This window comes from Mycteria americana, chromosome 2 (genome assembly GCF_035582795.1).
Source record: "Mycteria americana isolate JAX WOST 10 ecotype Jacksonville Zoo and Gardens chromosome 2, USCA_MyAme_1.0, whole genome shotgun sequence".
NCBI classification, from domain to species: Eukaryota; Metazoa; Chordata; class Aves; order Ciconiiformes; family Ciconiidae; genus Mycteria; species Mycteria americana.
The window spans coordinates 92,302,819-92,328,911 of record NC_134366.1 but is presented as its reverse complement, the minus strand read 5'-3'; the positions used below and the strand labels follow the sequence as shown (position 1 = coordinate 92,328,911).

The following is a 26,093-nucleotide window of genomic DNA, read 5'->3' as shown; positions in this document are numbered from 1 at the left end:
AATAAAAAAAGCTGGAACAAAAGCTATGTCAGATTAAAAAACAACCACCCCATATCTTTGATTTGTTAAGCTGTATTTGGTGCATTGTGGGTAACGTGTCATTTGCTGGAAAGCTGCTTAACATTCACAACTACAAACGATTCTATCCTTTCTTCTTATTTTAATATAAAATGCTTCAAAATTACTAGTAAGATCTAGATAAAAATTGCAAAAATTCACCAAACCATATAATCATATATCTATTCCTTTAAATTGCATGATTTATATTTACTATGTGAGTATCTGAATTAATAAAATGACCTCAGGAAATGCTGAGAAAACAAAACAAAACAAAACAGGAACACTGCCTATCTGTGAATGACAACTTCCTTAAGGCTTCTCCCAACATTCCAGTTAGTTCCATTTTCCTTTTCTTAATCTCATCCAATCTTCTGTATTCATACCCTTCCTCAGTCTTCACAAGACATGTTCTTCCTGAAGCAGTTTAATCATACTGGACTTTTAAAAGAAAGGAAGGAGAAGAAAAACAGGAATAAAGTCCTACGTCTAAATTATGCAAGGCAATATATAAATATATATTAATAAATGTCCTGCCCTACTCAACAGGGACGTTCCATGGTCACCTATACCTGCATATTCCGATATCATCCTCTCTTCTTTTTTCTTTTCTTTTTCTACTTCTGATAGTTATAGCTGAAATAATTACAGCTGAATTACCTTCAAGCTTACCCTGAAACAACAGAGCTACTAAATTGAAAAATCTTAATTAATTAAATGGTTTTGTGTGTCAGCTTCATTTTCAGATTAAAATTCTGAAGTCCTCTAATTAGGAAAAGAACCAAAAGAAATAACTGAAATGTGCAAACACACAAAAGCATCATTCAAAATTTAAATGTGGCATCAAAAATGAAAGCAAGCAAAACTAAACCCCTTGTGCAATTTGAGTTGCTTTTGTTTGTTTACACACATTGCAATGTAGTCTTACGTAGCCACATGCATTTACTGTGTAAAACTCTCTTTTTACAAAATACTCATTTTTTAATGCATTTGATGATCACACTCAGGAGCTGAAAAAGCTTTCAGTACCGTGCTTATCCCTGTATTTCAGTCTTGGAACTCGATGTACTCCCAACTCTTCAAGTACGACTTTGGACTGTTCATTTCTGTGTCACGCTCAGTACACAGTGCCCACCGCTACAGCAGAAAAATGGTTCACTATCTACTTTTAGAATTCCTTGGAAGTCTTCCCCAGCCCTCAGTGAGGTAAGGAGGATAATATCACCTTATTTACTTATTGATAAGCAAGTCCTGGAAAGATTAGGTTCAAAAGTGTCTACTAAATGAGTACCTAACTGAAATGTCAAGGACCTGTTAACTTGGGAGTAGAGCATTTATAAAACACTTCAATACTCAAAGACTAGTTTCTACTGATATCAGTGCTCATCATTTTTGCAAATCAGACATCAGAACAGCATGAGCGCGTAATTAGCAGAACTGCAATCACACTAAAGTAGTTTGCTTCGTATCACAAAGATGTCTATCTAGAAAATTCATCTCAATTTTTTGATCAGCCTGAATTCTCCGCACCCAAGGGAATTAGAGCTTGTATTGGCCCATCTGGAGGTTTCCAGCAGATCTGGCTCCAGACTATTTCACAGTCACATGAGATGGAATGACCTCTCCAAGTACACTTGGGTGGAACAGCGGCAGGTGAGCAAAAGTACTGTACTGAATCAGGCCAAAGGGCTTCTGGCATCTCCTACTGTGTCCAAAAGCGCAGCCTAGGGAAAAATGCATTGCTGCCTTCTCCAAATAGTCTTCCAGACTCCAACTTGTGGCTCATGGGTTTCCTGAACCAGCAGTGATGTCTATATTTTTAGCTCTGAGTGGATTTCCATCCTGTGATAGCATCTATAATATCTTATGGCAAGGACTTCTGCAGCTAACTACACACAGTTTGAAAACAAAAAAACCCAACCAAACCCCACCCAATTTTGTTTGCTCTTATCTAGCCACTTCAACTGATTTCTAAGAAGCCTTATACTGGAACCGGTAGATGACAGTTATCTCTCTTCAGCTTTTCACAGCTATTTGTAATTTTTACAGACCATTATCATATTGTTTTTGACGGGCCTGCAGAATTGAAAGGTGGAGCTGCCTAGAAAAAAGCTCGCCTGGTATTAGAATTGCTAAAAATCAGTTTTAAACTTTTTCAACATGGAGAACTCAAAACAACTAGAAATGACAGAACTGAGGAAGGAAAAGCTCTTTCCCTACCCATGTTATTTTTCAGGGAGGTTCTTACTTCCTTGCTTAGTTCCAGCTAATGCTACAACCTTCTGCATTGCAGGGGACTTTGGTCAGTCCTCTCTGTCCCTTGTAAGTTCCTTCTTGCCATCCCTGAGGCCTCACCTCCCATGACCAATCCAGCTCTTGTCAGCAACCTCTTTGCTTGAGCTGCCATCTCCCAGCCTTGCTATGTCTCTTTCACTTCTCACATCCATCATTGTCTGAAATCTTCCCTTCCTTTGGCTCTGTTTGTTCCTCAACAGAAAGAACAATCCCCTTCCCCCTAGCCCTGTTATTTCTGAAAGGAACATGAAAGCACCTGACTTTGTAATCAAAAGGAAAAAGATAATATTGAACATGTTCTGCTCTTGTTCAGCTCATTCAGCTTTGAAAGTCCTATTTTCCTCACTTGTTTCATGCATGTAAACTGTTGTACACCCTGAAACATCCTCGCTGTTCTTTTCCAAACCCTTCCTAAGTTTACTATAACTGATTTAAGGTGGGAGAGACCAGAAATGTACACTGTTATTCCCGGTGACAGCATACTATTGATTTACATATTTGGACCCTTTTTGTGAGTTGCTCTTCATGTTGGCCCTCGTTACCACAGTGTTACACAGAGTTTTCCAGAGTACATGGTCTTCTTTATTTTATTTGTATAACTTTAAGAATCAATCCTTTTTACCTCTGTTCATCTCCATTACCCTGGTCTTCAATTAAAGAGACCTCCTCTAGACCTTTTTCAAAACTTCCTTGATAGCTGGTAAGTAACAGCTCTCTTTACCATCAGGTATTAAGATACCCCAAAAGATGTGCTGGCACACAAATCAGATGCCTGACATACTGCTTGATCAGGGAATCTTACCAGTTTTGCTCTTGCTGAGTACAGATTTGGACTGAACATATATCATAATTATCAATCAAATGGCCTTCCCCCCAAACAGTATAGACATCTGTGTGATATTTTCCTTTTACAGGCAGGCACCAAAGACTTCAGAGGAGGTCATCAGCAAGTGAAGAAGAAAAATAAAAGCTATGTTCTTGCCAGAGACAAGGAAGTAGCCTTACTGAGTAGCCGACAGGATCAGAAATTGTGTCGGATGCACTGTTTTACATACTCCAATACTGAAGATGCTCAAGGGCTTTAGCAGGTGGGTGAAAGGCAGCATGCTGTCCCTGTGGAGCGCAAGGGGGATGATCTGCCATTGCGTGGTAGATGGTGTACCCCACCCAGTCTGCAAGCTTTCAAAGATTTTAATTAGTCAGCCTGTAGCACGCTTTAGCTGGTCGACCAGCTCCAGAACTAGCCACAACCGCCTTCTACATCTCTCCTCATCTAAAAGGAGAGTAAGACAGTGCTTTCAACATATGATCCTGTTCTAATTATTCAGCTATGAACGAGTCTCACTTCTAATAACGTGGATGAAAAAATAATGAACACCATACTGTACACTTAAAGACATCCTACAAAACCTCAACTGACTCATAGCAAAAAAATCACACTCTAAAAAGAATATCTAGTTTAGTTCACATTTCCAGAAGGAATGGAAAATCTAGCATTTTATTTTTTGTAGATAGTTTATGCTGAAATTATTTTCAGCAAGAGCGTGTCTTTAAAAATTACCATCATTGCCAAAGGCATGTTTAAGATTAAAACTAATTTGAAATGCATGTTTCTGCTACTGCAAAGAATCATATTAATAACATACATGAAGTCCCCTAAAATGGAATATTTCCTCCCCGCCTTTTTCAATATAGAAAAGTGAATATACTGGTCACGTTAGTGTGTGTGTGCAGGCATGTGTACATTTATGTATTTATAAGCACACACACATGGAAGTATACCTTTTAATGTATTTCATCAATTTGAAATGCACACCCAATTTCCCCTTATTTTCAACATCCAAATCTGTTGAATGATACCTGTCCCAATTCTTTCTGACTAGTGAAGGTGACTTCAAATTGCAAATGCTTATTATGTTTACTTAACTTTGAGATCTCTTCATACACTATCAGATAGAGACAGGAGACTTGTTTTAGAAGAGAGGAAGCCTTTCATACAAGTGTAAATGAAAAGATCATCAAGACAGACCTGCTGAACATGCTCAGTTCTTTGCTGGAGTATTATAGCAGGTATAACCTCAACCTGGTAAGCAGCGTGCTAAAAAAAACTTAAGACACCTATTACACACAAAACATAGTTTTGTATTTATCTGTACCTAGGGCTAGGAATGGCAAAAAAATAAATTAAAAAAAAAAAATCTTTCAACAGTCCAACAAAAAGACCAACAAAAGCAAACAAAATAAGTGCCCAGGAAAATTTTTCTCTCTTCATGGAATCCTGCATATTATGCAGGACTCTTCTTTGTACCTGTATGAAATAACTAATTGTTAAAACATTTTTTAAGTCACAAGCTGCATATTCAGGGAAAAAAAAAAACCATCAGCATTCAGGTTTGACATAAAAAAAGTTATGCAACATTCAAAAAGCTAAACGAGATACTGCATGCGAGAAATATTTACTTGGCAGAAAAAAGCACATAAATATGTGTTTTTAAAGAATCATAAAAAATTGAGTATGAAAGCAACATGACTATCAACAGACACCAAAACCTGATTTGTATCAGCAACAATGAATTGTCACTGTGAGGTATTAGTGTTTCATCATAAAGCACACACAATAATGCACCACAGTGCATGAGAGTATTTCCAAGTTTTCAAACACAAGCAGAAAGAAGAGTTAAAGGAAGTAAGAGACACTTCAACTGCAGTTTAGAAAGCAAATGACTACATTTTAGTCACATGAAGATAGCAAATCTTCCTCTGGTACAAATATGATAGATCATGCTGGATTTATGTGACAAACAGAGAAGAGCTGGAGACAGGGCAGTAAAAGGATCTTACCACTAAGGGTGAAAACCTCAACTGCTCTGGGACTTTTGTCCATGGGATCTTGTTAAACAGCTATAAAAGAAACAGATTTTGGAGGGGAAAAAACACGTAATACATCACCTAGCAATGACCTGAGCAATTTGTAAAGATAACTGAATTTTTTCAAGGGACTCTTTACATACTGTTTCATTAAATTATTTTGTTTACTATACCACATTTCCTATTTACCCTAACTTATGTTCTAGTTTGTCTATAATCATGATCTGTAATTCAGTAAAGTCACATTAAAATGCAATTTTTTTTCTTAGGCACACATACTATTCGAGATTTTGAAACCTGCCCCTCCACCTGTCTCTTTTGGTTTGTAGCAATCTGAATCTGTTTCTTCGCAACTGGTTTCCTCCCCAACTGAAAAGAGATGAACCATATGAAAGGCAGACCAAACAGCAAGATGGCTATACAATGAAATCTGCTTGCATTGAACAAATTGGTCAAAAGATTAAAAATAGTTAAGAATGCATGAAGAATTGAAAATATTTTTCAAAAGTGTTGATACAAAGAGTTAAAGCACAAAATTGAGAAGTTTGTTGTGTTTTCTAATATAAGTATTAAACACAGCACAAAACAATGCAAGAAAAACAGACTGCCAGCAAGCTACCAAGAAAAGGAGAATACTTAGAAGACAATTCTATATGTAATTCAATTAAGAACATAAGAAGTCACTCAGCTAGGTAGAATCTGTAAGATTATTAGGACACTCAGAGCCACATACTGACAATGCCTATGTCTAAAAGATTTTGCTGGTGTGCTCACAAATTGCTAAGACAACCCACCATCACTTTGATGCTGCTATCATCCTATAAAGAAGAGGATATGAGCCAGTTTTCCACCTAATAATATAATTTATTCTTCTGTGCAATGTAAGAATATCTCATCAGAGAGTGGTTAGTACAACTGCAAGGCATAACTAGATCCAAGTCCAGGCCACCAGTCCTGAATTAGACCTTACAAGCTGAGGGATGAGTAACTGCAGGACTTCAAGTACATTATAATGGAAGCACAGCACATAGTTATATATTATTAATAATTTTCATTGACATCAACCCTATTCTTATGTCCCAGCTCAAAGAGCCAAAGTCCTTGATTAATATTCAGAAATGCTAGCCAAACGTTTTCATACTAAATATAACTTCATCTTGATTCCTTCAGGGCCACAGCCTTTTTCAATGCCTATATAATGAAACTGAGACAGATTACCAATCATGTTAACTTTTCTCATCAGCTTACTATCTATTTGTTGGTTTACTGTCTGACAAGAGATAAAGTCTCTAGTGTTTAATATGCCTGATGGTAAAATTTCAGTAGTATTCTCTCCCTTTAAAAAGAGCTTTTTTCATTAGAATTATCTTTATTCAGTCTCGCTGTGGTAGGTTGTGCAACTGTGACATAAAAACATTTTAGATTGTCACTAATGTGACTCAGTTTCAAGGCGGTATCTTTATCTGATGGAGCAACTGGTAATTTGTATGCTATCTGTCACTACTTTCCAACTTCAACACATGTAACAGCACATTAGCAAATCTGATATATTATAATGAAAGCAATGAAATGTAAATTTATATAAGCAAAGATTAAAGTATTTGCAAACTAAAACAGATCAGGGATAATAATGTCAGAGTGCATGCCATTTTAGAAGGCACATACCTGTGTATGCAGATCAACCAGCTTGTTTGAAACAGAAAAAAAAGGGGGGGGGGGGGGGGCAAAAATACAGGAATGCCTCCCCACAGTTCATGTTACTGTTTAATCTCACATTATAGCTCTACCAGTTGGAAAGAGAAACCAAACATATAACCTTGTCAAATGCTAACATCAAAACTTAAAGAAAATACTCCTGCATAATATCACAGGCAACAACATACAAGGGTAAGATAGGCAATAATGAGAAACAGCAGCAAGAAATACATTATACAAAGCAATGGTATGCTTCACACAATGACAATTCATACACATACACAATTGCAGACTGGATAGGATGGCTAATTCTGAGATGCATTGATGAAAACAAAACTAACATTATCCTGGAGTGACTGGAGTGTCCAATTTCTTACCAGAGTTTCTCCAAAGTAAATACTTGTCAAACGACAATCATTCTGCTCTTTTAATGTCTGTCCCTCTGTGAAATAACTGCAAATTTAAAGCTATGGGAGGCCAATGAAACCACACAGCTCCACAGAAAAGGCAAGGGGGCAGCCAAGACTGCAAAAGAGAACTCAGCCCCCTCCTGCAATCACACCTACCCCCCAAAAAAACCTACAGAGCTAAATGGCTCTTGGGCTAACAGAAGCCAAGAAAGAGACCAGGAGTGATGATCAATGAAGACATGCAGCCTAACCCGTTTGTCATCAAGGGCACAGGCAGATCTGTGATTTAGAGGAATCCCCTGAACTGGTTGGGCGAGCACTGCCAGAACACTCAGCCAGAAGTGCAGAGCTCCCGATAACCTTCACCCTGCCTTGAGAAGATGATAATACGCATGACATTTTGCTGAGAGGCCGACAGCACTACTGGGAAGCCAAATTAACTTCAAGTTATCTAGACTTTTGTCTCAAAGTATAAAAGAGAAATTTTCCTTTCCCTGTTCCTTTACTATTAATTTTTATTTAAATTCAATCCATTTCATAAGGTGGTTTAGAACACACGTACAGAACACTTTGTTTTGCACAGCACAATAGCAGCTCCTATCACTGTTAAAACTTCCTCTTCCCTCATTTTTCATGGATGTCTAAAGATTTCTAAAGAAATCTTTTTGTTAAGCTCTAGGAAATACATTTCAAAAGTAGGGTTTTCTGCCAGAACACTGAAAATTTCAATTTAGAAATTCAGAAATTTAGAAAATTTCAATTTAGAAAATTTCAATTTAGAAGTTACTTATTCATACATATATTTTATCTATATAAATGTGTAAAATGCATGATTTTTTGTCACAGCTTTTGCCGTTTCCTTCAGAATCTTGATCTCCGAGATACCTATGAGAAAGCATCCTTTGCTTTGAAAAACCTTCTCTGCTGATATATAGATGACAGAATATCTCAAGTTGGAAGGGACCCATAAGGATCATTGAGTCCAACTCCATGGATGTTCCTATAGAGGAGGGAAGTAGAAGGGTGAAAAAATAACACTCTACTCAGACTTTTACTTTAGTCCAGTGAGGTGAGTTTTTCTTATTTAAAAAACAAACAAAAAAAAAAAAAAGAAAAAAAGACTTTATTTGGGAAATATTCAGAGCACTTTAAATACATCATCTTTCAACTACTTTTCAGGTATCTGCATTTCTCTCCACCTCATTTCAGTGACTGACAAAGAAAGCCCCAGACGACTAATTTCCATATGCTGAAGTTATTCTTCACAAAAAAAGCCTCTTCAATATGGTTTTTGTTTGATTACTGATTGATGAAATAAGTATTTTCCACGGTACATCTAGAAGGGTTTTCAGCAAAGTATTTGAAACTTTCACAAAAAATTCTGTTTGTGTCCTTTTCAGAAACTTCTTTATATTTCTATTTATCGTCAGATTAAGGACTTTTCAGCTGAATTCCCATATTTTGAGACTTTGATTATAATACAAAATATCTAATTCAGCTAAAAAGTTAGGACAGAAGTTGCCAAGCTACGCATCCTAGGAAAATTGTCTGCTTTTGGTGAACTCGCAATGGAAACAGTTTTGTTCCTGTACAGCCCTGAGAAGAACTTCATATAATAATTGTTCAGACACATTTGGAGTCTTTGCTATCAATACGCAAGACAACAATCTTACGTGCTTTTGTCTCAGTTTGTGTTCTAAGAAAACATATACATGCATTCAGCTAAAAGTTCTTAAAAATGTTTACAACAATATTTTTTTAAAGATCAGGTGTGCAAACCTCAGATATTACTGCTCTGATTGATTTTACTACTCTGATCTCAGGCCTAAATGCATAAAAACAAGTTCTTAAGGTACACATTGACCTTGCAACTTCCATGGAATGTGGTGGTAGCAACAGACACTCAGTCTAAAATTGGGCAACAGCTATCTCACATGCCCTTCTGGGATTTCTCAGACTTTAACATTTATATACAATTTATTAACAACATTAAAAAATGCAGAAATAAAGAGATGTATTTATTTCAGTCTTACTATGTCACTTAACTGAATAAAAAGTCAATGCTTGTAACGCTTTTAACGAGAACAGCTATACTGGGTCAGCCAAAGGTCCATCTAGCCTTGTGCCCTGTCTTCAACAGTTGCCAAAACTGAATACCTGGGGATACTTAAGCAAAAGAATAAGAACATGGGAAAATATGTAATGGTACCTCCATAAAATACAATACACCCTCCAACAATCTGCAACTCAGGGACTTTCAAAGCCAGAGGTGATTTTTTATTTAATAGACTTCAATTAATTTTCTTCAAAGAACTGTCCTGTAATTTATATTTTTAATCCACATATAGTTCTAATGTTCACAGCAATCCTGTGTCAAGGATTTCTAAAGCTTAATTACAACTTTTTATTTTTCCTCAGCCTGCTATTTTGATGCCTCCTCATTCCAACAGCGTGACAGAGAAGGCATGTTCCTTATGGTATCTTAGAGACCTCTATTATACTTCCCCTTAATTATTCCTTTTCTCTTTTGAAAAGTCCTGTCTCATTTGCTTGTTGTTTATACGGAAATAGTTGTGTATATTTGCTCTACCTTGTTGCTCTACTCTGGACTTTTTTTCTCCTGTATCTTTTTCTGGGAGGTAGCAGATCAGAACCACACACAGTATTCAGGATGTGGACATACAACAAAGTTGTAAGAGTGGCATGTGGCTGTGCTTACTTTTACCCTGCATGTCTTTTTTACTGATACTTAACAGTAGATTTAGTCTGTTGATCAATGCTGGTTTTGTGAGACCACATCTTATTCATGAGTGGCTACAGTCACCTTCAGACACTATTATTTTATATGTGAATTTAGGACTGGTATTCCTGCATAACTTTACAGTTACCTACACTGAATTTCATATGCTATTTTACTGTGAAAGAATCCTGTAGGCATCTTCTTAAATTCTTCACAGTTGGTCCTTGTCTTCATTTTCTTGAATAATGTGGTACCTCCAGCAGGCCTGGCCATCCCACTATTCACTGCGTTTTCAGGATCACTTATGAGTACACTTAGCAGAATGGTTCCAGCACACACTGCTGCAGGACTCATTCCCTCCATTAACACGAAGGCTAGCCGTTTACTCTTGCCACTGTTCCCTATAGTCCATCTTGATTTTTTTTACTCATGGGAGAATCTTCTCTCATATTCCAGAGTTACTTATTTGCTTTTAGCTAATGTCTTTTGGAAATTCAACAAGACTACATCAATCTCTACTTAGCATTCTGTCACAGTCTTCTTGTCTGAAATTTTTAATATAGATTTTTAAAGACTGTTTTAAAGTATTTAAAAAAAATACTTCTACTACTTTCATATTGGATATTCACCATGAAAATCTCTTAAGCATTACCTCACACCATGAACTGACGTACAGTAACGTCAACGGCCACAGCTACGTCAGTGATCTATTAATTGTACTACCAATCCAAGCACTCGGTAAAAAAAGGCTGAACTTTGGAAAGAGTGTCATTCTCCTTATATCAAATCTAAGCTAGGAGAAGGAAGTGTGTGTCATATGGTGCTGTGACCATAACATTCAGGTGGACTTGAGAAAACTTTTGTGGTTTTGTACTACAGTAAACATTTATCTCTGAAAATTTTTATTAAACTGGTCTCCTGAATATGTCTGATCATCTGTACTCAAGGAGTGGGGAAACTTGCAGAGCATGAAAAACATAATGAGCATAAGCTACTCTCTGTTTTCCTCAGTGTGAAAATAAAAGACGTGTAGCTTTATAGAGCTGATTTCCAGTGTTATTTAGACTGCAAAACATCCTGGAATATTAACCAAAAAAAAAGAATTAAGGCGTGAAATATATTTCAGTAGGTAAACATGCAACATCTCTTCTGCCAGTAAGAAAAAAGAAAAAAAAAAACAAACAAGGAGACTCAGGGAAGGAATATCATAATGTTTGCTTCAAAACAGCTGAGCTGTTTTACTCAACTGTATGTTGAAACACCTAAAAGAATATAATATGTTATTCTGCTGATAGGCTCACATGCTTCAACAAAACTGTGTGCCAGGACATTCCTTACTAAATTGGTGGCTAATCAGATGTTGTGCTGGGAAACACACCCTCACGTGTTACAACAACCCAGGCATCTGCAACATTAAAAAAAAAAGTGGGGGGGGACTACAACTATAGGTTCTTATGCCCCCTGTAAATAATTTCCATCATGCGTTTTGTAATCTAATGCTTGTATTTGGCAAACCAGATGCAATTAAAGGTCAAAACCCAACCACTATATAAACTCAACTCTACTCACTCTGATCTTTCTCTGACTATCACCGTTCTAAAGATTCCAAGCAATTATGTCCTCTTCCTTCCCTGGCAATAACTAGTATATATTTATAAATACCTTGTTTCATTAATCATAAATGATTCTTGCTTCTTTTATCAAGTTCAAATTAACCAAAATTGCCTCTTTCTTTTCCTTCTTATTACCCTCAAATTTCCAATATACTTTATAAATTGTTTAGAATTTGAAAACTTCCATAGGAATTAACTCAATAGGCTGTTAGGACACCTGCACATATTTTCTCCTTGTGAAAAACAGCATTTTTACAAAACTGAAAATGTAATTTCTATATTCTTGCTGCATACAGGGAGCATACTGCATATGGAAAACTGTGTAGCACTATAGAATTTTCAATCTTTGTTCTCGTTGTTCAGATATAAGACAGTACAAAAGATTATTTAAATAATTCAGTTTCTCAAACCACATATAATAGTACAGAAAAGCAAGCTTCCTAAGCAGAGAAAACAGATACCGATTCAATGACTTGGGTTTCAGGTTCTAGAAACCTTTGCATTGTCTGCAGAATAACCTGAAAGCTGGTCTCACGATGCTGAAATCAATGCTTAGGGACAACTGGCCCCAGAACCATTTCTGTACATCATGTATATATATTCTCATGTTCAGATTGATGCTGATTTGTGTGGCAAGAAGAGAAATCTGTGACCGGCAACAACTGTGACAAGCAATCACTGGAACTGGGAAACAAATGCCTCTCATAAACATATCTATGGCAGGTCTGGGTATTTGATTCAGTAACTTTTTTTGTGCGGAACAAACCCTATTCTTCTCTTCAAAATAACAATAAAAGCAGCATTTCTGCCTACAGGAAACAGATAATACAGACCAATATTAAAAGGTGAAAAAAGCTATTTGTACTTGCAGGAGAAAAACATTTTTTTCACATTTTTGTGTTTGGCGTAAGCCATACCATTTGCTTTTCATGCAGTCTTTAGTGATAATATGAAAATACAGAATACGGTTAAGCTTGCTACCTGTTTTTATGGAGTTTTTTATCAAATATGATTTGACTTGTGTTTAAGAAAAGCAATTCCAAAATGAAACAGTCCGTTTTTTTCCTTAATCCTAAAAGCAGTCTCTCTATTTAAAGTAACACTGGGGGCTCCCTGAATGCTATAGTTTATAAATACCCTTTAAGATGACAAGTCAAATGACTTCAGGATTGTAAGTTATCTCTCACAGTTGTTCAACTGTTAAAATGGAAAGCGGTAAGAATAGAATAAAAATACCCACAGTGAAAATGTTACATGTGCAATGGGATAAACATAGGGAATAAGACACACAACCATTTTAACATTAATCTTTCCACTTAAATTTACTTTTTACCCTTTAAAAAGGTCAGTTTTGTGAACTTCTCTCCTGATGAGCAGTTTGAGGTCTGTCATTCTCTTCAAAGCTCCACACTGATCAGAAATGCAGTCTTTACTCATAATCTGTCTGGTACTTGTCACAACGATATTCTGCTGGTTTAGGCATTAATAATAATTTGATGTAACCCACCTAATTATACAATAAAGAACATTTTAAAATATATACAAAAGGTGAAAAATATGATTATTACATTTGCAAGCAGAACAAATCTCTGAGGCAGGCAAACATGCCCAACAGCTCTATGGCGATCGGACAGGCTGTTCCTAGACTAGGCAGTAGTTAAAATTTATTTTATGGTATAACCCTAACAAAGAGTTACAAAAAGGATGTTTTGACTGTATGTCAGCTTTCTCTTCTTTTTAACAGGGCTTGGTACCTTGCTACTCTAAAAAAGTACTATTGCTTGTTAACCAATTAAAAGATACAACAATATGCAGCTAAGGTCTACCTGTCTAGATGTTTTACTAAGTCTGCCTAAGCTCTTTGAAATCTTTTAACTAGAAGATAGCCTTGCTAACTCTGAGAGTTGCCCTAAAAAAGGATATTCTTTAGAAGGAACTGACTTCCAGTTTGTGCTGTCTGCAAAGTCTTGGAATACAGTACCTCCACCTGAAAATAAGGAATTAAAGATTGCACTCCAACCAGTAACCTAATGTTAGTTCTAGTGTACAGCTACATATGCAGCTACTTCTACATAGTCACAACTACAAATTGCGAGACATTTGACATGGATTCCCACCATAAATTAGAAAATCCCAGAATACCGAATATTTGTTCAAAACTCTTTATGGATTAGGGATAAATATTCAGGGTGAGGGGTGACAGAGGCAGGGAGTGACCAGCTCTTCTGTTCAGAATGATGCGACTGCATCCAAGTCTTCTCCTTTCCGTGTCTGAACCGGGTAGGAAGGCTTTTGCTACCCTTCAAGAGGCAGTTCATAACTTGAGCCTAAGTTCAACATGTGAGTTGAAGTACACCTGTCTAAGAACAAACATTACTTCTTGGCTGACATTTCATAAGAGTATGTCCAAACCTTTTGGATCCTTCAACTGGAAGGATTTTTACCTAGGATATGAGGGGTCTTTGTCACTTTCCCCCACATACACTTTATTCCAAGTTTCACTTTCTTATTGAGGAAATACCTGTCAATCACATCCTTGGACAGGTTTTCTTATAATGCTATTTAGGCCAGCAGCCAAAATAAGAGTACACCCTTCTACACCCTGCCTCTGAAGCATGCTATTTATAATGAACACTTTGTAAATATAAACAAGTCAAAAAAAGAAACAAAGCAAGGGCTTTATACTGAAAGTGCAGTAATACTCAGAACTGACAGCAATATATAAAGTGTGCCTGCCAGTAGCTGACAGTTTCCAAGCAGCTTTGAAAAATAAATTGGGAAAGAATAACAGATGCTATGGTTAGCATGAGAAAGCTGACCTGCTCAAAAATGGTCAGAAGAACAACATTTTCTTAGAGTCAGGAGGTACCCAAATGTTTTCCCTTTTCTTTTAAATTCATTTGATACCCTCTGTGGGGGTCTTGCACCCCACAACAAACAAAGATTACATGCTTGCTTCAAGAGGGGTCCCTGAAGACAGACAGAAAAAGTGATCCGAGATGGACGGTACCAGCACAATTCCTCTGCAGTTTTTCAAGATACAGTTTTTGTAAAGAGGTGTTCACAGGCTTAACAAATCAACCCACGAAGATGGGATAGATGAATACTTTAAGAGAAGCGTGTAGCTTTGATTATATGGGCAAAGTGTGGCCCACAACTCAACACAGAAGAGAGTATGTTTTGTTTTCCCTGTAATTAGACTTTTAAAGCTTTATTTCTGCCGCTGAAAAAGACTGGTGCCAACATTGCTATATCAGTAAGAAACATGAAAATATTAAAAAGTGACGGCCACCTCCAAACTCCCGTGCTGAAAGCTGGGAAAACTTGGCAAACGGCAGGCAACTGCGCTGTACAAATCAGCAAATTCAAATGCAGCACCTGCCGTACTTGCTCGTCTAAGACGGAAGAGTAGATCTAAGCACTTGTGAGTGAGATAGTACAAAGCTGAGAAAGGGACAAGTGGCATGGGAGAGCTCCAGAGGAACACTAACCATTTTGGCAATTTTCTCTTTCTGAATCTCTGGTTTGTTTCTCCACTCACCTCCTCGATGGAATTTTCTGTATTTGCTTTATCACGTTCCTTTCAACTCCCATCAGCTTCCAGGAGTTGTTTTGTTTTCTTAGCGCTGGAAACAAGCTGAACTAAAAAAACCAAAACACCTGCAGTTCTACATATCTTGTACTTAACGTTTAGCAAATACTGTGATCAAAAGAAACATTTTATCTTTACAATAAACATAGCAATAAAAAAAGATGTGAGACAGCCTAGATGATGGTAGGCAGCAGCAGGGAGCTTGCATTTTTTCCCCAGTGATGATAATACGGGTATTACATGACATGCCAGCGAGCATGACACAGAGCTATCACAACTGGGTCAGCTCAGAATTAGCAGTTCTTAGGTGGTTCACAATGTACAAATCCACCTGGCTGCGCTCACAGACACCTTCAACAGAACTGCATTTTCGACACAGCGGATCCAGAAGCAAAACTCTCATGAATAATTGAACGGTGACTGCAGCTCCATACTTCAAAAAATTAAACACGGAATAGAGCTGGCTTTACTGTATGTTGAAAATTGCTGAAGAAGAACTGCCTTATGTTTAAATAAAAAATTATGAACAAAGGCTGTATTTCCAGCCTCCCATCATTATGGAGCTAGCATTTTTCAGCTGAGTGTAACAGTTCATTTTTACCAATGAGTAACAAAGGAAATTAATTACTGAGTCACTTTTGCACAGGATGCAGCATACCCTGCAGTTTGCAAAGACTGCACTTATGTCAGCTATTTATTTCACACATTTAATCATGGATGCAGTGACTTCACTTGAATAAAAGTATTTCAAACCTAGTTTATTTAAGCATAGTAAAAATACACGTCTCACTGTGCTGGTGCCCAGGTGACCTTTTTTCCAACATGGAAGCAAACTGGCAAAAATCATAGAATCATTTAGGTTGGAAAAGACCTTTAAGATCATGCGTAATGCTAGGTCCAACTGTAGTGCTAGGTATAAGGATTTTTAGAAGCCTCCACATGAAATCTCCTGAAGTTGTTCCATGAAATTACTCCTTCCAACTTATTCAAGGAAAAATATTTGTTTATCCTTGAGAAGATACAAACAGAACACACACACACACACACACACAAAAAAAGCTTTCAAACCATATGCTTAGAAATGATTACTGAAATCTGTCCATGAGAGATTAGCGAGACCAAAAAACAACTGTCAAATCAGACTATGAGAGGTGTTCTTCCATACCTTGAAATTTTAATTAAATATTTGTATAAAACCACTTTTGTTATCAGAAGAACAGAAGAAAAAAAATTTCCCAGAGGTAAACAACAGCAATCTTCTGAATGACTCCCTAGTGTTTCAGTGCTGCAAAACCAAAATATACAATATGGAAATCTTTCAAAGTTCTCTAAATAGAGTAAAAAGTTTAAAATAATTCTTGATAATTTTGACTACAACTAGCCAATGGGTTAGAGGAAGAGGCAGGATTGTGGGACAAATGAAGAGAGTAATACATTTCTCAAGGATTTATGGTTTATGAAGTTAAAACTAGAAAAAATAGGGCTATCCAAACAATTTCAGATCAACCGCTCTCACCTGGATACTTGGAGAGATACTGACCAAGTTAGTAACACCACTGAGGAGCTGTTAAAGCAGTCAACGAGGATTATTCAGTATCCAAACAAGTAAAAAAGAAAGCATATTGTTTGTAAAAAAGTACATAGCCTGTCCTAAAGAAAAGATGGAAGCATACATCTCAACTGTTGCAATGCTTTTGAAAACTTCCTATATGACACTTAAAAGCAAACTGCAAAAGTACAGCTTATATGCAATCCCCATGAGATAACTTCATGTCTAATTGAAAAGCCATACAAAAGGCCAGGTATTAGTCTTGTTATATGAGACTGGTATATCCTTAGCATTTTCATTCACTATCCGCACTAATCCTTCAGATGAGTAAGTGGCAATACCCTGGGAGGAGTGGCAGACACTGTAGAGGACAGAATCAGGGTTCAAAGAGGGGCTCAGACTGGAAAATGGCATGAAGCAATCAACCAGCCAAACTCATCAAGGACATACTGTATTTGAAAAGCCAAATGCATGAAAGCAAAATGGGAAACAACTTACTAAACAAGCAGTGTAGCGAAAAAGGAGAATGTTCCCAACAGAATATAAGCTCCTTGAGTTATTTGCAAGAGTCTTTGAAAAAATGAATCTATGCCTGGGATGCATTTACAAGACGTTTATGGTAGACAGCACAACTCATCTCTTTTACTTGATACTGATAAGGCCTCGGTTTGGGCATCATGCTAGGAGCAATACAGATACTTCTATCATTCATGTTTGAGTTTCTGAAAACATAACTCACAACTCAGCAAATATTAACTTGGGTTGATGGAATATATCCTGGTTAAAAAAAGTTAAAGCAGCCCCAGTAAAATTCTGCTGGTCCTTTGTTTCTGCCCTTACTTCCTCAGAAGTTACTCTTTTCTTGCAGCAACGATAATGTTTAACCTTTATTTTTAACTAATAGGGATAGAAGGCCAATAAGGCTTACAGAAAGAGGTATGCAATATTTGTTTGGTAGTAGTAAAGATGCCGGACAACTCCAACATTTTCTCCTCATCTCTTCCATGCACCCTCCATAATGAAAGGTGAGGTGAGCTCCTGGAGACGAGGAAGAGAGGAAAATGTCTTGTGATGGCTAAGGCAGAATCATGTTATAACCAAATTACTAGAGAAACAGATAGTAGGCCTGACTTCAAAAGTTTGCAAACCACTCTATATGAGAAGAAATCAGTTATATGCAGCACACGTTATTTCTGGCAAATATAAGAAAAAAACCAAACCAAACAAACCGTTTCTACTAGTGAGATATATAACACCTACAAAGGCTGTGCCATCTCCTTCGTTTTCCCTCCCCTTAAACAAAAAAGAACCAACCAACCAACCAACCAACAAGCCTAAGTGTGTAGGAAAATGTATTAAATGGTCTTCAGACTTTCAGTGTGACACTTTTGCCAAAGTTACAGCCTTTCTATTGAAGTATTATAATTTTTTGTTCCTGTAAGAAAACAAACAGACAAAACTTTACCAGAATGCTGATTTTATCATTTATCAAATATAAAATTAAACCCTGAAGAACACATTAGCTGAGAAGTGAGCTAACGAGTTGGAAATAACTAGCCAGAAAGTAGAAATAAAGTCACGCAATATTAAAAAAAAAAAAAAAAAGTACAAGTGTCAAGAAGTTTTTGCAATGTAGACAATTCTTTCTGCAATCTGTAGGAGGTCTGAGCATTTATATATAATGTGCCTTTGTGATTTGGAAAAAACCCACCATGCACGTTGCTAGCTATCTGAGTTGTGACAATGCATTATATAAAACATAGGATAATTACAATTTGGTATTTGAACAGTACAGGGGCTACTGAATAAATAAAATATAGGTTTAAACTGCAAATAAAACTCAATTTCCATCTGCTAAGACTACCGCTCCACAAGTATGCATCCACTCTGCTGCAGGACTGCAACCCACTTTTTTATATTAAGGACATTTGGGAGAATCATATTTTTAAGCAGAATTATTTGAGGTATGTTATTCAGCCATATATATATTCCAGCACAAACTGATACGAATATATGAGCTGAAATGAACAGAACAGCAAACATTACAAAATACCAGGAGTGGAAGTCACTGAGTACACTAGATGCCTTCAGATTATATTGAAACAACTGAGGAAGGAAATATTTGCACTCTAAAGCCTATTTTTATCTTTTTATCTATGAGACTATATTCTGCCCTCTGCCTTCCTGTAGGTCCACAGGAAGTTTTTTCTGCAGTCTGTTACCAGATTGCATGCCGTTGTGTACAGCCATGTGAAGAATGGATCTCGTCTGGATGACCAAACCAGACTAAGGGACTGCGCAACAGACACCGATACCGATAGTCCCGTGTTCCAGTACTGACTGGCTCACATGACTGGCCTGGGCTTATATTAGCTTTGTTCCTACCTACAACATCAAGCAAATGGATTAAGAAGCATAAAGCAGAAGCAATTCCGTTACAACCTTGATTCTGTTTAGACATCCGAATGGAACAAGACCTCTTATTTCCTAATCCGCTCATCTGCAAAGAGATTACTTCTGAACACCCTGAAGGACAGAACATTTTTTTTGAGATATGATTAAGCAGCATCCTCAAGGTCTCAAGAGTGAACTGAATACACAATCATACAGTGCTGAATGTTCATTTCAGAGAAACTACTTGCATACACAAAGAGACAGGGGTAAATCTAGTCCCCGTGCTTGTTTGTCGAGCCCTGTAGTTGTTACTGCTGTGGAATGGTATTCCAGCATGTTGCTGCAAGAGTCAGCTTCTTATTGTAACCACGAGCACCAGTCAATGGCATCTTTAAGACAGAGAGGCCTTCAGACCAGCAAAGAATGACACAAGGGTTGTAAATGCTCTTACTCATCTCACCACCCTAGGCTTACTGTACATATTCAAGGGAAACAAAAAGTCACCATTAAGGTACAATGTACCTGACCAGCCTACGGACATTTCATTTAGGACAAGATGAATCGTGCTATATATCTCACAAAGTATTTCAACTATTTCTCCATTGATCATGAAATAAGACTGGGCAGACTACATCAGAAATCTTTAGGCAAATGACTTGCAGATTGTCTTAAGCTGACCCAGCAGGCAAAACATATGCAAATCAGAGGTATGTAAAGCCTCAGACATAATAAATGAAGCATGGTAATTAGATGAAAGGGGAATTGTCTCATTTATCTTTAGTGGTAACATGAAGAGTTTTTTTTCCATAGCTGTCAGTGACATATTAGGAAGAATTTTGCACAAGTGCATTATGGAGCTATGATTAGATTCAAAAGATTTTTTTTTTCTTCTTCTTGGAAAAAAACAATAACCACACATTCCGTGAAGTCTGTCAAGCTCTGAATGGTGCTAGTACAGAATATTGTTCTTCTGAGTGCACTGACCATTGCAATGCATACAAACATCTGCGAGCTGGGCTGATGCAAGTGTGGAATTTGTGTAGGTCAAAAGATGAAGCTGATCTATCACAACAGGGGTTTAGCACCTGCTGGCCCAATAACGGACGTAGTTCCCTACGAAGCAGTAACACTCTTTCCCCGGGAAGCAAGCAGCAACTTTGATGGCTCTGGGGGTCCACAAGTATCACCACAGTAAACTCTCAAGAAAGGAATCTCTGAAGGAGGGACTGGTGGAGGGGGGTGGCAGGAAACAGGAATGCCCTGGCCTTGGACAATAACCTCTGTGTGTCTGTTTGCAAGCTTCTGTCAGTGAAGGCTATTATCTTAGAAACATTCCAGTTGGCTAACTACTGAGCTTCAAGAGAGCTTCAATATTAGCTCATGGTTTTCACCATCAAGTCCTAAATTGCTTCAATAAAGACAGCTGCCAGTTAAAAGCTGCAACCAAGAAATGTCTTTTTTTTCTTGTAATATTCCTGTTTCTTCTTACAGAGGTATAACTCTTGGTCCTCTTGGGACCAGAAGAGAGCATGCAAGTCTACCTGGGAGGAAAGCCCCCCTCTGGGAAGCAAGAGTCTTCCTTTCAAAATATAGGGCCAGGAGAACCCTTTCAGGACTTATTTTCACGGCCTAAAGAATTATAACCAAGATGTTCAATGTATAAAAATGTATTAAGTACTGCACACCTACTGCAGTCTGTGCGGCTGATGTGGCTATTAGTGCAGCAGGGAGCTTAACAGCATCTTTGGTCAGGCAAGTCTCTTCCTACAAGTCAGTAGCTTTAATTCCGTTAAGAATACGATAAAGCACAGAGGGGCCTGAGAACTAGCTATGCAATTTTCCAGTTTTCACAGGATTAACTCCTTTCTTTCTGGCTTATTCTCTTCAGTCACTCTCTGGTGGCCATTTTAAAGGACTGTTGCTTAGTCTCTTCTCAAGCTGCAACTGATTTTTTTTTAGGCTTGCTATAAAAGGATAATTTTGAATGAATATTACTTTGAGTTTGACCTTAAGTTTGACTACTCAAGAAACGAAGGTGTGCCACAATTCCTGTGTATATTCGAATACATCTGCTAGCACTGACTAGAGAAGCACCAGGTTTCAAAGAAATCTTGCTAGGATGGGAATAAATAAAACAGCTTTGTAAAGAAAAAGAAAGTAATTCTCCAGTGCTCCTTTAACAGTTGTTGTCCATTTTCAAAAAAAAGGCAAGATACCAGTAGAGAAGTTCCTCAGAAACAGAAGCAGATTCAGAAACAGAATGTACTACAAGAGACTGCTCTACTGAGAAAGGTTTATAGGATGAGTTCTCATCTTGCTTTAGTTTTAAAATTTTAAACTTAATATAGTATTAAATGACTCCATTAGAAATAAAAGTACAGGTCTTCTTACATGGACATATTTTAAGCAGGAGCCAACTAGCATTTGCCATTTGAGAGGCCAACGAAAAGGAAGAGAGGCTACTCTTGCTTTTATGAGTCAGCAGTGCTCAACAAGGACCAAGGAGGACCAAAAGCAAGTGCAACAAGTTAACAGTATCTTTATTGAAGGACTCTGATCTCTGATGCCTGGAGTGTATGTGCAGCAGACGGGATGCACAATGCACGCGAATGTTGAAAAAATGCAAGTTTCAGAACAGTGAAAATCAGTCATTCACCTTCCAACTACCACAAGGTTTAATTGCAAAAACAATAGTACCATTTCACTATTAAAATCATCATAAACCTATGCCACCATTTATGAAACAACATAGTGTGATAGTGACTGAGAGATATTAATTTTCAAAAACAGAATTACGTAACACAAAGGTTAAGGCAGGAAACGAGTCTGTTCACATAATTTGTTACTTTCTGACTATATCTATTTTGATAAATTAAACAGTGCGTGGCAATGCTGTTGGGCACTAGAACTGGACATTTATGCAGTTAAACTGCTAAAATAGCTCTTGGCACAGTTTCAGCACATGCCAACTAGCACCTTCCCAAACAACCCAAGGCAGACCTTCTGACAGACCAGGAATCCTTTCCAGTCTGCACAGGGCCATTCTGTGTGGACCGTAAGGCAGTTAAGTGCTATGGACACAGTTGTTTTGTGCCTCTGGGCCATGATGCCAGAGAATGGTCATGAACACATTTACTTTATTAGAACAAGCATTGCTTCTCATTCAAAGTACCACAGATCTATTTTTTTTTTTCTCAGTATGTTACTTAAGAGTGTGTGATTCTCTGCTGGGTAGTGTTTTCTGTAAACAGACAGTATGGGAATATATTTAACACAGATTGCTTCTATAAGATAAGATGAAAACAGTTTTTCATATCCAATCTTGCGTACAATGAAAAGCAACCATGCACCCAGCCTCAACATCTTGTAGCAGTTCTTCCAATTTCAACCCAATCAACAGGCACATTTATATGTTAGCATTCAGAAAAAGAGAAAAAATACAAAACCACAAATACCCACCCACAGTGCTAACAAATGTAGTCTTTATGTGAACTTACAAAAATTCTAAATGAAAGCTAGGGTGCAACAGTTGAAATTTCATTTACGCTGAATAACCTCTCTTAAAGCCGCCTTAACACCAGAGGACTGTGAAGTGTCTAAAGCAACATCTATTTTTAGAGAAGGTATGCGAGAGCCAGAGAACTGCAAACCAGTGAAGACTCATCTCTGTTCTGTGCAAACTGTGAGGAAATCTAACAAAGGACATGCATGCTGTCCTACGGCACAATTTTGTAAAGGACATCACATCACAAGCCTTCTGTGTTCTCAAAGAGTCAACCAGCTTGTAAATGAACATGGATATCCATAAAAATTCACCTGGATTTCTGAGAAGACTTTCAAGAAGGTCTCTCATCAAATGCTCTTACAAAGACTAAGAAGTCATGGGATATGAGAGCAATTATTCTGGTAAAGATGGAAACCAACTGCAAGGAATTGTAGAACTTTAACCAAGTATCAAGTGATTTGCTTGTCAAAAGGCAGATAAAATGTGAAAAGATTCACATGGGAAAAGAAAAAAAAAATCTTAAAGTCACACGGGCTTTAAGCTGACCTACTCAGGAACATAATCTTGAGATGATTATATATCCATGAAAACATCAATTCAGAGTTCAGTAGAGTTTTAAAAAGGCCAATTAAGCATTGGGATTTATTTTTAAAAGAAGAGAGGGCATTTTTTATGACAATGTATAGTCTTATGCCAATGTATAGTCCAAGGTCCCTGAATGCTGAACACTATTTCTAATTCTGCCCCCACCTCATGACAAAAAAGATAACAGAAATGGAAGAAAAGTGCAGAAAAGCACAATAACGGTATCAAAGCTACAGAGAACTTCTATTTTAGGAACAATTAAGTAGTCATGGACTGAACAGGACAGGACAGAGGTTTATAAAGTCACAGCTTGCTGGAGAGTATTAATAGAGAGTGATTGCTCACTATTTCTTCCAACACAAAAAAAGGTAGAAAGGGATTAAAACTATTATATAGAGATAAACAAACACAAGGCTGCGTTCACAAAACACATAGTTCAAGCTGTCGATATCTGTGCTACAGGATGTTGCAAATATCAGAAGTTTGTAAGAACAAAAGCAATGAGACAAATTCATGGAAGGTCCACTTAGAACTAGGGATAGTTCTAAGTGGACCTTCCATGAATTTGTCCTAAGTGGGATAAAGTTTAGGGATAGGGATAAAGAAAAAGGGGGAAAAAGAAAAAAAAAAAAAAAAAGAGAGAGACGACTTCTGGTACCTAGAATTCCTTTAACTGGAAGCTCCTGGAGGCTGGGAAAGTACACCAGGAGAAGTATGTTGCAAGTTTGTCCTGCTTTGATACACTACCCAAGGCCATGTTTCTCCTGGCTGGTTGCCTTCAGAGAGCAGATACTGGGCTACATGGACATATGAACTGACCTTATGTTCTTACCATTTCAAATTATTTTACAGAGAGACATAGAATGCTTGTATTATATTACCCAATAGAATAGGCTACGATGAGTTCATCAAATTCTCTTTTCCGTTCTCTGTATTGGGCTTTCCACAGAACAGCGAGTCAGGTTCGAGATTCTGAACACCTGAAAACCTGAACCCAAGATATTTGAGGTACTATTTATAGTCTTTTCATGAAGATCAACTGTTCTGTTTTTGGGATGAGATGAACTGGGGAGCAACACAAAAAAATTGTCTCAGACTGCAGAATTAGTTTTCATGGAAACAAAGGGCAGTTAAAAACCTACGTTTCCTTCCATTCCATGAGCAGTTTGATTTCCTTTGCCCTCCTCCTCTCCGATGTAAACAGACAGGTAAATTCAGATGTCAAAAACCAAAAAGATAATAAGTTTAATGTAAATTTCTTTCACAAGGAACAGGATGAAAGAACAAAACACAAGTCACACTATCTATTGTGCCACACCAAGGGCTTCTCAGTTAAAATCTTTGAAGCACTGCTGGTCTACACAGATACACTAAGTAGCACTAGCTATGGTAAAAGAACCATTTTATGCTGCTCAGTTCATGAACTAACCTGTCATCAGTTCCACACAGCTCCACTTCAGGTTTATAAGAAAGCCTGAAGATAGTTCATACCTCTAGAAGTTTAGGAATGACTGCACATCTGAACTGCTTTCTGTAACTGCCATGCTATTGGTATCTATTTCTAGGCAGAAAACAAAAACCTGCATCTTCCCTTTTCAACTTTACATTACTGTTTCTTCAGTGTCATGGTGCAATACAATAGTGTACTAATGCCTATTTGTAATACAGCAGTTGCTTTCAAATGATGTCAGATAGACAATAATTCCTGGTGGTCTGTTTAGAAGAATAATGCCTTAAATATACAAACTTTTATTCTGAAAATGGATCGTCTGTAAACCATTTAGAGACATTGCTTATACTGCAAACAAATTAAATCAATTATATACTCTGCACTGACAACATGATACAAACCTTTGCCTGTGGACTGAGTCAGCCCAATGGCAAGGCAACAGACTTCACAATTATTAATTAATTACTATTCTTGTGGGTATCAACTAATATTTATTTGAAACTATAATGATCAACTACTTGTGTTGGCTACTAGAGAGATGAAGGGAAACCCCAGCAAACTTACCTACTTCTAGACAGCACTGGTATAATAATGTTCTAAAAGAAAGTTACCTCCTTAACCAACATGGTATTTTTCCCTAATAACCAACTTCAAAGAAAACAGCAATTCCCAGAAAACACAAAGCATGATAATCCCACTGTAAGAAAAAGCATTTCTAAAAGTATTTTGATATGTTACTGTATACTTTAATATAACTCAAATCAGAAAAAAACGCACTTTTTACAAAGCTATTAAAAATTAAAACTGATGAACAAGCACTAATAAACTTAGAAAAGATGCTACGATCAAAATAATTCAGTTCTATTTTAATTAGAGGGGAAATAGACTTTTTTTTTAATTCCAGACTAACTATAAAAAAGAAGATATTAAATAACCAATATATTAAAAATAATATACCTACTTGCCAGTGATGGTCCTCCAAAGCTGCGCACCTGCAATTGTGGGAATGCAAGATGAAACACAATGCACTAAACCAGAAACAATGTTGTTATTTGTTTCTTTATTCATAAAGAATGTTCAAATTTGGGACAAAATGACTAAGGAAGTCTCTGTAACACTCAAAACAGTAAGGGTATATTAACTTAAAGTAACAGTTCTTGAATTGTTTTCTGTAAACTTAACATACCAGTTAAAAATGTAAATGGAAAAAAAATCAGTATCATATATTGCTACATTTTCACATGGAAGGAGAAGATAACAAACATAACTTATGCTTTACATCTACAAACTGACAACCACTTTCATTACATTTCTTATGTATCTGTAATAGTCTTGCCATC

At 37.1% G+C, this 26,093-nt stretch overlaps 1 protein-coding gene across 3 annotated transcripts in view; it reads right to left on the bottom strand.

The window, feature by feature from the left end:
• Positions 1-26,093, bottom strand: part of RETREG1 (reticulophagy regulator 1) — a 71,975-nt gene that overhangs the window by 27,013 nt on the left and 18,869 nt on the right. For all 3 annotated transcript variants that reach the window (XM_075494004.1, XM_075494005.1, XM_075494006.1), the window contains exon 3: positions 25,715-25,745. In XM_075494004.1, the coding sequence (XP_075350119.1) occupies positions 25,715-25,745 (31 nt within the window). The remainder of the gene's footprint in view (positions 1-25,714; positions 25,746-26,093) is intronic.